The sequence below is a fragment of the Myodes glareolus genome, chromosome 3 (assembly GCF_982192425.1).
Source record: "Myodes glareolus chromosome 3, mMyoGla1.1, whole genome shotgun sequence".
Classification (NCBI taxonomy): domain Eukaryota; kingdom Metazoa; phylum Chordata; class Mammalia; order Rodentia; family Cricetidae; genus Myodes; species Myodes glareolus.
Window position 1 is genome coordinate 71,810,042 of NC_142028.1, and position 11,794 is coordinate 71,821,835.

The 11,794-nt window shown below is 46.3% G+C and overlaps 1 protein-coding gene across 1 annotated transcript; it reads left to right on the forward strand.

The window, feature by feature from the left end:
- The first annotated feature begins 1,002 nt into the window (after nucleotides 1-1,002).
- Nucleotides 1,003-10,900, forward strand: LOC125400453 (palmitoyl-protein thioesterase 1-like). The gene is made up of 5 exons (XM_048434527.3): nucleotides 1,003-1,183; nucleotides 7,088-7,182; nucleotides 7,836-7,951; nucleotides 9,355-9,429; nucleotides 10,629-10,900. The coding sequence occupies exons 1-5, from the start codon at nucleotides 1,054-1,056 to the stop codon at nucleotides 10,666-10,668; spliced, it is 456 nt and encodes a 151-aa protein (XP_048290484.3). The 5' UTR covers nucleotides 1,003-1,053; the 3' UTR covers nucleotides 10,669-10,900.
- Nucleotides 10,901-11,794: the final 894 nt, after the last annotated feature.

The following is an 11,794-nucleotide window of genomic DNA, read 5'->3' on the forward strand; positions in this document are numbered from 1 at the left end:
GAGACCTAGGACGTGTCGGTGTACAGGGGAGTGAGGGACAGATTGTCTGGAGGAAGGTTCCAAGTGATGCCAATGTCGCAGTCCTGGTGGCAAGAATGAATTTGGATGAAAGGGGTCAGGGGCCGGAGGACAGCATTTTAGGTCGGCTGTTTGGAGGGGGTACCAAGTAAACAGGAGGAAAGTCATTTCAGAAGAAGTGAGACAGTTGTCAAAGAACGGTTAGCTCCTCTACGAAGACACGGATGGGAGAGGAGGCACTGTTTGCTTTCTTGATGACACTAAAACCGTCTGTCACCTCCAAGTCCTTACATATAAGAAGGGATCACGTTCTCCCTCCTTCTGCTCCTCATTTGGACCTTGGGAGCTCAGACCAGTGCTCCAATGTGGGTCTCTGTCTCTATCTCCATCCATCGCCAGATGAAGGTTCTATAGTGATATGCAAGATATTCATCAGTGAGGGGTGCGTCCACCCACTGAGACGGTGGGACTGATCTAATGGGAGCTCACCAAGGCCAGCTGGACTGGGAGTGATGGAGCATGGGATCAAACCGGATCCTCTGAATGTGGCTGGCAATGAAGGCTGACTGAGAAGCCAAGGACAATGACACTGGGTTTTGATTCTACTGCATGGACTGACTTTGTGGGAGCCTGGTTTGTTTGGATGTCCACCTTTATAGACCTAGATGGACGGGGGAGGACCTTGGACTTCCCAACGGGCAGGGAACCCTGACTGCTCTTAGGACTAGAGAGGGAGGGAGAGGTGGGGAGGGGGAGGGAAAAGAGAGGCGGGGAGGAGGTGGAAATTTTTAATAAATAAATAAATAACTGTAAAAAAAAGAGAAAGAAAGAAGGGATCACTGCATAAGATCAGTTGAAGGGCAGAAGAGCAGCTTCTGGGCTGTGCTAAGCTCTGAATAAATACACGTCAGCAATGGTCTTGTGCAGGGACTGCTCAGGCTGTGGCACCTGGCAGGGGCGTGGCCTCCTAGGTCCCTGCAGGCACCCTGACTGCCACCCAGGGACACAAGAACCTGTTGGTGTCCCTGAGCTAAGATGGTGTTACGTGGTTCCTGGTGGCTCCTGGCCGTCTGTCTTCTGTCCTGGTGTTACAACACCTGGGCGTTGGGGCGTCTGGACCCACAGGCAGAATCACCATCACCCCTGGTGTTCTGGTATGAGATAGGTGAGTGAAGAGCAAATGGGTGCAGGGCAGGTGCCCCTCTTCCTTCCCCAACCTGGGTTCCCACCTGCGAAGTCAGAGCCGGACGGGCGAGGACGGTGATACCGCAGCCCCTGCCTAGTCTGAGGTTTTGGAATTTGAGGACCCCTGAGCACTGGAGGGGAGGGAGCCACGTGTCTTTGGTGAGCGCTCAGACAGAGCTGGAGGTGGGAGCTTGCTCTGTCAGGGGACAGTGTTAGGAGAGGACACATCCAGAGAGTGACCACTGAGCAGATCTGAAGTGCGTGAGGGAAGACGCCATATGGATGTGTGGTCAGAGGAACAGCAGAGGCAAAGGCCCAGAGCTGAGCCTGGAAGCGTCCAGATCAGAGGACAGGGGCAGAGGAGCAGGGGAAGAGAGGGTGGGCACATCTCTTGGGGCTCTCAAGACTAGTGTAAGGACCTGGAATTGAACTAGGACAATTAGAAAGTGAAGCTACCAAGATGGAGTAGCTTATAAGATGAGAACATCTGAGGAGTACTTGTGTGTGTGTGTGTGTGTGTGTGTGTGTGTGTGTGTGTGTGTGCGTGCATGTGTGTGTGGGTGTCTGTATGTGTGCGTGTGTGTTTGTGCGTGTGAGTGCGCGAACGCTCACGTTTGCACATGACCTCTTATGCAAGAATGCCCAGGTCAGCACACGTGGAGGTCTGAGGATAATTTTTGGGAATCAGTTCTCTCCTTCTTCTATGTGGATCCCAGGGATCAAGCTCAGTCACTGTGCTTGGCAACATGTGTCTGTGCCCACTGTAGCACCATGCGCTATGCCAGCCTTGCCTATTGGCTTCTTTAATCCCATATAGATCATGGTAACACAGAATTTTCAATGTAGCCAAGGATAGCCTTGAAATCCTGTTCCTCTTTCTTCTCCCTCTCAAGTGCGGGGATTCATGCATGTGCTACTATGCCTGCCTAATTTGATTTTTGGCGAGGGTGTCTAATGTAGCCCAGGATGTCCTTGATCTTGATATGTAGCCAAAGGTGGCCTTTATGCTTTCCTTTCTCCTTGTTTCCTATGTTTTATATTTTATTTAAATACGGGATCTTTCTTTGTTTTCAAGGCTGTCTTGGCGATCACTATGTAGTCCAGGCTAGCCTCAAATACCCCAGTGATACCCTAGCCTCAACCTTCTCAGTGTTAGAATTACCGTTGGGAATCCTACAGTTGAAAGGCCAGGGTCCCCAAGGTAACCTTGAACTCCTCATCCTGCTTCTTCTTTCCAAGTTGTGGGGCTACAAAAAGTGTACTGCGATACCCAGCACATGTTTCGGGGAGGGTGTGGGGCACTTTATTTTGGAACCAGGCTCAGTGCGTAGTCTAGGCTGACACTGAATCAGGACCCATCTGTCCCACCCTGGAGTGATGGGATCACACACCAGCTTTGTATATAGTAACTCTGACGTCCTTTTCACAGACCTGGGAGGTGAGGGTTTTTCAAGGGTGGGGACTTTAGTTCAAGGCCTTTGGCTTGAATTTAATGTCCTGTCATCGGGTAGGGCCACCCCAGGAGTGAATGTGCCAGGAGTGGAGACACCACCTTCTGGAGGTGGAGTTGATAAGGACGAAACAGCCCGGGAGAGAGACAAGAGGGAACATCTTGAGGGCAAGGGAGGTCAGGAGAGTTCAGTGTCCTGAAGCCACTGAAGGAAATGTTCCCTGAAGAGTGACAAGCCAAGAGTGATAGCTGACACCTGCAGCCCAAGCGCTGGGAAGGTCCAGGAAGGTAGATAGATGGCTGCAAGTTCAAGGCCAGGGTGGATAATCCAGAGAGAATTTTAGTGAGTTTCTGCACACTGTGGAGTGATACCCCACTCAAAAACAATCAGCAACAAAAAAATCCCACCGCCACCATCTACACGAAGAAAGACAGCAGGTCAGTGGACCAAAGGGAGACAGGTCCGTCAGGAGCAGCCTGGAAACTTAGCCATGTGAAGACATGTGTCCATCTTGACAAAAGCACTTTGAGGTTGATCTTTTTGAAATAGGTTAAAGAAAACCACAGAGAGGAATTAGAGTCAGTGAATACAGACAGCCCTTGCAAGGCTGCTTCAGAGCCCAGGGCTAAAGGCCAGCTCACAGAGGACGCGAGAAAGACGCTGCCCTTGCCAGCACTCCGGCTGCACTGAGCAAAGCTGTGCTGTTCTGGATGCTGTGGTGCAGGGGTGAAAGAATTCACCAGGGCAGAACTGACATAAGAGTTTAATGAAGAATAGACACTGTGGACAGAAACACAGCAGGCTGGTTCTTAGAGAGAACTGCACCCCAGCAGGGGTGGGGCACTTTCACCACAATTAAAAACCATCACCTGCGCTCCCTTCATTCTGCCCTCTGTGTAGTCATTTGAGCAAAAAAGGTGGGAACCCCACAATATGTTGAGCAGAGACTCCTATGACATCATTTGTCCATTTGGGGTGCAGGCTCTTTGAGCTCTGGTTGTTTGTAAAGCACCACAGGTCACTGTCAGGATCTGAGAAGCAGGGATGTTGGATTTCATTTTAGCCTTTGCTTGTGTGTGCCTCGGGCACTTCACATCCCTTTTGCTTGTCCTGGCAATCCTCCTGCATCAGTCTTCCGAGTGATGAGATTATTGTCACCACGCCTGACTTACCCTTTGTTGTTTTTACTGTGTTAAGTAGCTGAGAATAACCCTGAACTTCTAATCTTTCTCCCTCTGCTTCCCTAGAGCTGGGACCATGTGTGTTCCCCTTACCCAGTTTATACAGTCCTGGGGTCCTGTCCCTGGCCTGGTGCAAGATGGGCAAGCACTCTATCAGTGGGGTGACTTCTCCAACCCCATGTGGCCTCTGTAGCTTGTTAGCACCTGACAGACAGAATCATGTAGGAAGTGTTCTTTTATCTGTTCCCGCTGTGACACCAGCTTCACCATTTTCAGTGCACAATTTGTTGGGGTTGAGCCTGGTCACAGCTGAGGCAACCACAGCTCCCCTGTAGTTTCAGGACTGTCAGCCCAGGCAAACCTCTGCATGGTTAAGTCCTTGTTTCCTCCCCTCCTCTCTCTCCTGATAACCTCCTGCCTGTTCTCTCTGCTGTGGTTCCTTATTCTGACAGAACAGGTGAAGGAGCAGACAGTCTGTCTACTGTGTAGGGTTAGTGCACGGAACATGCTCTGAGGGTCATCCAGGTTGTAGCATGCTTCAGTGCTTCATGTCTGTTCATGGGTGAACAGTATCCCATTGTGTGACTACACCACAGGTTTTTCACCCAGTAATAGACATTTGCCTTGTTTCTACCTTTGGCTATGACCAACAATACATCTGTAAACATTTGTGTAAATTTTTTTCTCGATGTACGTTTACATTTTTCTTGAGTATTAAGGCTGGAGTGGAGTTGCTGGGTCACTTAACAATCACATGCTTAGTTACCTTTTAGGCAGCGCCACACTTTTCCACAGGGGTTACATCCACCAATAGGGCCTTAGTGTCACTGTTTCTCCACGTTCTCAAGTCTGTCTGGGTAGGAATCAGAACTTTGCAGTTTTAACTTGTTTTCCATTAAAGAGCGATGATTCTGTGGATCATTTTCTGTCTTCTTGGACACATGTCTTTTCATCCTTTCCTACTTCCTTGTTTATGATTTCATTTATTTTGATGCTTTTGAGTTTTATTTTTTATTTTATGTGCACAGGTGTTTTGCTTGTATGTACATCTGTGCTCCATGTGCATGCAGTGCCCACGAGGGCAGAAGAGTGTAGCCGATCCCCTGGGATTGTTACAGACAGCTGTGAGCCACCCTGTGGGTGCTGGGAGGAGCAGTCAGTGCTCTTAACTGCTGAGCCATTGTTCCAGCTCAATTTATTTATTTTGAGTGAGGGTCTCATTATAGGTATGAAACTTGCTATGTAGATCAGGCTGGCCTGAACTCCCGGAGACCTCGCTGCCTCTGCCTCCAGAAGAAAGTCTGAATGGTGGAAAAAAGTCACTACCATGCAAGATCGATTTTCATGTTTTTTCAAGCTGGGACTGGAGTCATGGCTGCGTAATTAAGAGCATTAAATGCTCTTGCAGAGGACCCACGTAGGATCCCCAGCACCCACGAGGCAGCTTATGACTGTTTGTGCCTCCATCTCCAGATGAATCAATGCCCTCTTTTTGACTCTTCAGATTTCAGGCACACAGGTTGTGAACATACAGACGTAAAGGCAAAACACTCACAGACATGAAATAAAAATTTTAAAAATCTTTTAAAAATGTATTTATGTGCATGTGTTTTGTGAGTGTCTTATGTGGAGGAACCCACAGAGGACAGAAGAAATAATTGAACCATAGCTGGAGTTACAGGTGGTTACAGACCTTAGTGTTGGGACTTGAATTCTTGAATTCTCTGCAAAAACAGAACACAATTTAACCACTTAATCATCTTTTTGGTCTACCCCAACAAACAAACAAACACACACACACACACACCACCACCACCACCACTACCACAGACATGCAGGTATACACACACACACACACACACACACACAATTTCTTTTTTGGGGGGGGGATTGTTTGTTTGCATGTTTGTTTGCTTTTTCTAGAGAGGATTTCACTATGTGGCCCTTGCTGTCCTGGAACTTACTTTATAGACCAGACCAGGCTGGCCTCGAACTCAAGAGATCCACCTGCCTCTGCCTCCTGAGTGCTGGGATTACAGTCCTGTGCCGCCACAAAGGCCTCACACATTTTTGTACTATTTGTCTTCCTAAATTATAAGAATTCTTTATATCTTCTGGTGATTGAACTCAGATACATGTTTCACAAATATTCTCTTTTATTCTGGAGGCTGACCTTATTACTAGCTTCCAGCTTCTTTTACTGTGGGTTGTGACAGCAAGGAGGATTGTATAACTGAATGTAGGGCTTGAGAATAATGTGGCAACAGGATTCTGAATGCTCAAAGATCAAAAATTAACTCAAAATCGAGGGTGAATTGAATCAACTTGTTCAGGCAGAGTTTGCATCTCTCACTCCACTGGAGCCGTGGGTCTGAACACTGAACTCTTGAACTTTGCCTTGCACGTGCTGTCTGCCATGAACGCCAGCAAACGCTGCCTCAATCGCTCTGCTCAGACTTCAGGCTGCTGCATGTTATGGACTCCAGATCTTTTACTGTGCAAACAATGCTTATGCCCTTATAGAAACAATGGTTTCGTTTCCAGAACTGAGGACATTTAAATTTTTCTTCAACATGTGAAGCATGATTAATAAAAACTCAGAGACAGAAATTGGGGTTCAACCTGAAGGTCAGAAAAGCAAAACAGCCAGCCACTGGCTCTTACCTCTACCTCAGTCCGAAATGGTGATTCTGCCTCCAGGAATCTCAGAATGAGACTGAGAGCTGTCTCCTCCCATTTTATAATACTCTCTAGGACTGGGATTAAAGGTATACACCACTGGGATTGAAATCATGCGCCGTCTGGTTTCTATGGCAATTAGTTTGTGTTACCACTGCCTAGTCTGTAAGACTGACCAGTGGGGCTCTTTTACCTCTGATCTTCAGGCACGCTTTATTTATTAAAATACAAATGAAATGCCACTACAAGCATGTAAATACCAAATTAATGCCTCTTTCTATTACATTTCTTTTAATGCTAGATTTAAGAATCTGCTAATTGTCCAGGCTGGATAAATGTCTCAGTGGTAAGAGCATTAGAGGACCTGAGTTCACTTCTCAGCACCCACATGGCGGCTTACAACTGTTAGTAACTCAGTTTCAGAAGGCCTGAGATCCTCTTCTAGCCTCTACAGGTGCACACAAGTGGTGCATAGACATACATATAGGAAAACACCCACATACATGAAATAAAAAAAATCTTTTAAAAGTAATGCTTTGATTCATGATTTCCATCATTGTTTTTGTTGGCTAGGAGATATTAAAGTGGAAGCCTTTATAAAGTTTGCTGAAAAGGCAATGCCTGGAATTTATGTCCTGCCTATAGCGATTGGGAGGAGCGTGGTGCAGGTAAGATGCCAGCTAATGGTTTGCTGCAAGTTTTGATAGATGGTGCTATTTGAACACTTTGCCTTGCAAACTGTATCCCCACTGGTTTGGTTTGGTTTAGGGGTGCAGGACTTGCTATGTAGCCCAGGCTGGCCAGGAACCTGATTTCCCTGGCCCAGCCCCCTAGTACTGGGATTACAGGCATGTGCAATCATGCCCATGAACTCTGATGGAGATGGAGGGTCCCCTGTATGCGTCACTTTTCTGCTGCTGTGATAGAAACACCAGGATGAAAAGCATCTTATGTGGAGTTTGCGTGGGCTTTGGTTCCTAAGGGGATAAGAGTTCTTCATGGCAGACAGGCGCAACAGCAGAAGGAATGTGAGAGAGTACAGCTTCCACTGCAAACAGGAAGCAGGGAGAACAGCCTGGAGGTGAGGCAAGGCTATGAGCTTTTAAAGCCCACTCCAGTGATTTACTTCCTACAGCAAGGCTGCACCTCCCCGTATCATCCCCAAAGAGCACACCCACTGGGTTTAAATATCTGAGCCAATGGGGACATTCTCATTCAAACTCCCACGAGATTTATGGCCATTCCCCTCTTAGAGAAGATGCCAGTCACCAACAGTCCCAGCCTTTGCTTTTCCACTGCTCCTGTTTTTCCACTGTTTTAGGATATGGAGAACAAGGCCTTGAATGCCAGTTCAGAAGTGTGTCAGATTCTTGCTAAGGATCCTAAACTGCAGCAAGGCTACATTGCTGTTACATTCTCCAAGAGACTCCAGTTGCTGTGAGTATCCTTCTATTCTATGGCATCACTTACACAGAATAGATGTTTCGTCTGTTCCAGTCAATTGACCGTAATGATTCAGACCCTTCCATAGCAAAGAAAAGATGCGATCCTTAACATGCCCCTGTGAGAAGCTTTGTGGACATAATTCACTGTCTGTGTGTGGGTGCGTGCGTGCGTGTGTGTGTCTCTGTGTGTAACATGTTCCTCTGTGTGTGTGCCCATGTATGTGAGCGTGAGTTTGGAAGTCAGAGGTCAATGTTGGGTGTCTTCCTCTGCCTTATCATTTTAGAAAATTTTTAAAATTTTATTATCTATTAATCATATGCACATGTGCTGGCAGGGGTGGGGGTAGGCATGTGCACATGTGTGTACAATGCCACAGAGGCCAGAGGAGTTCATCAGATCATCTCATCCGATGATTGTGGTTGCTAGGAACCAAACTTGAGTCATCTGCCATAGCAGCAAACGCTTTTAACTGCCAAACCATCTCTCCAGCCGTCCACTCTACTGTATAGTTTTAAATTATATTCATTTCCTTAGTGTGTGCATGCTGGATAACATGGTGATGATGATGATGATGATAAGGAGGGGGAGAAGAAAAATCTCAACATGAACTTGTAGCTTGTTATTGAGCTAGACTGGCTGATTGGGAAGCCCAGAGTCCCTCCCATTTCTACCTCCCCAGAGATAATATCAGATTACTGCTGTACCTAAATATTTTTCATTTTTTAAATGGGGACCATGCAGTCCAGACTCAATTCCTCGTGCTTGCGTGACAAGTACTTCACTGGCTGAGCCATCACCCAAGCCTCTCAATTTATTTTCTTCCTTTTTAAATGTTTATCTATTTATGTATTTTTTTATGTATGAGTGCTCTGTCTGCATGTACGTCCGCATGCCTGAGGAGTGTATTGAAAGCCATTACAGATGGTTGTGAGCTACCATGTGGGTGCTAGGAATTGAACTCAGGACCTCTAGAAGAGCAGTCAGTGCTCTTAAACTGCTGAGCCATCTCTCTAACCCCCTCTTGATTTGTTTTCTATGAAAGATTTGTGTTCATCCTTAGGGAAGGAAGATCCTGTAACTGTGGTTTGGGGACCCATGGCATATTAAATAGTTTAATCTGTGGGGGGCTGGAGAGATGGCTCAGCGGTTAAGAGCATTGCCTGCTCTTCTGAAGGTCCTGAGTTCAATTCCCAGCAACCACATAGTGGCTCACAACCATCCGAAATGAAGTCTGGTGCCCTCTTCAGGCATACATGCAGAAAGAATATTGTATACATAATAAATAAATATTTTTTTAAAAAGAAAACCATTAAAAAATAGTTTAATCTGTGGAGCGACTGTTGATACATTCCAGTCTGACCTTTAGAGCTGACAGCCAACTTTGATTTCTCTAGGAAGGACTTGGCTGAAAAATGCCAAATACCTACCATGAAAGATTTGATCTCACTTTCTAGTAGAAAATTTAGAAGGTAAGTTCTGCTTTTAAAAACATTTGTTTTTATTTTTTTATGTGTATGTGTTTTTCTTGCATGCATGTCTAAGAGAATGTCTGAGGCTCTGGAATGGGGGTTATAGATAGCCGTGGGCTGCCAGGGTAGTGTTGGGAAACAAACTGAAAACCTCTGGAACTCATCTATTTTAAGAACCTCAGTTCTCAACTGCTGAGCCAGCTCTCCAGCCCCTACTTCCACTTCTTCAACTCACCGTTCTCTTTTCTCACCTGTATCCACCTGATACTTTGAATTTCTGTTCCCTTTGAAATAAAGTCTTGCTGTGTATCTCAGGCTGGCCTCAAACTCCTGCCTCAGGCTGCTGAGTACTGGGGCTGTGAACATGCCCCATCATACCAAGACTTACTTATGCATAATAAGAAAACAGTAGTTTGAAGTGTACACTAACTCAATCATCCTTGTCAAACTGATTCCTGCATCCTATAGCAAAGCAGCCATGACTAATGAGGAAGCAGGAGGTGTCTTGGGATTGTCTTGGGGAGAGGTGATCATCTCTCTCTCTCCCTAACACAATTGACAATATTTCATGAAGGTGCAACGGTTCCAGCTGCGTGGCAGGTAGCAGTTGTGTGTGTGTGTGTGTGTGTGTGTGTGTGTGTGTGTGTGTGTGTGTGTGTGTATGCATGTGTCTGCAAGTGCTAATGAGGCCAGAAGAGAGCATCAGATCTCCTGAAACTGGAGTACAGGGGGGCGGCATGTGTCTTTAACTCCAGCCCTCAGGAGATGGAAGAAGCAGGACCTGAACTTCATGATCAGCCTTGGCCACACACTGAATTTGAGACTAGCTTTGTGTACATAAAATAGTGGCTCAAAAAAAAAAAAAAAGAAAAGAAAAAGAAAAAAAAACCCTAACAAAACAAAGAACCCAACTCGGGTTTAGAAATATACTATTTCCTGGAACATTGATGCAAGAATTTGGTCAAAATGGGTTCAAAAGCAGCTGGAGAAGCTGGGTGTAGTGACAAAGGCTTTGATTCCAGAATCTGGGAGGCAGGGACAGGCTGATCTCTGTGTTAGAGAACAGCCGGGTCTATGTAGTGAGTTCCAGAACAGCTGGAATTATATGGTGAGACCCTGCCTTGAGAAAAAAGAGGGTGCTGGTTTCAGGAAGGTGGGCTGGAGACTCAGTGTCTGACAACTCTTAACTGCTCTTGCAGAGTGATGAGACGACTCTCCAGTGTTTTAAACCGACCGTGATTGATCCCAAGAACACAGCTGTGCTCTACATCCCATGTTTACTTTTGAGACACAACCTGACTACAAAAGGCCAACCTTGTCTGCAAAGAAGAACTAGTTACTCGCTTGAACGATCAGTCTCCTTCTTTTTGACCCCTCCTAGCTTGGTAAAGGTTCCTGGTCTGTCAGAGAGGCATGCTCGCTCAGTGTGAGCTCCTCTCAGGTTCTCTGAAATAAACCCGCCTGCATTGGAGTCCAGTCTCCTGACTTCTTCCATGTCATTTCCTAACATGGCTCTCAATCCCAGATCAGGCACTTGGAGCAAAAGACCCTCTTGTAACTCAGGAAGCAGATGCAGTCGCAGCTCATCCAGACTTAACCCTTGGATCCTGAGGTGTCCCTGAGTTAGTTTTGCCCTGTTTCTGAACCTCCCCTAATTTCTGCCACTCACCTTTTCTCTGCCAGCTCTCTGGATTGAGGATTGAGGATTTCCTGGGTCATAGCAAAGGCAACTCTCAAAATACTTGGGCTTGTTCTTCCAATTGCCCCCTGGTTAATATGCCAGCTCCTCCTCTTTTCTTTTCCTCTTTCCTTCGAACCTCTATCCATGCCCACTTTCTCCCCCTAATTGGCACCAGAAAAAAATTAAGGTCATAGTCCCTTATAGTCAGACATCCAACCTGAGGCCATCCTCTGGCTTGTGAGGTGTTGAGTGTCTTCTGTCTAGGTGAGTTTTGGGACTCCCTCATCGTCTCTGCATTGTTGTGGGATTTTGATCCCTTTAGCCAATGACTTTTGGGAATTGCTAATCCTAGGGCTGGTCTTGTCTGTGAACATGACAACTTATAAACTTAGGGAGAGTTCCTCATGCCCTCTTGCTCCCACGTTCTCTTGGTTGGTCAGAATGGAACAGGCAGCTTGCTCTTCACCCCTGGTCAGAATGACTGAAGGCAGCTGGATCAGCAGTGATATCTAAACCATTCTGTATCAATGAGTATTTACCCCTATTTAATACCTAAATAAATTCTCAAGAACATGTAACAGACTCTGTGGCTTCTCACTACAAGTGGCACCCAATGTGGGGCTGCCATACAATAGATATGTTTTTAGGATTTCAGTAGAATTTCAGAACTTTAAATTCTGAAAA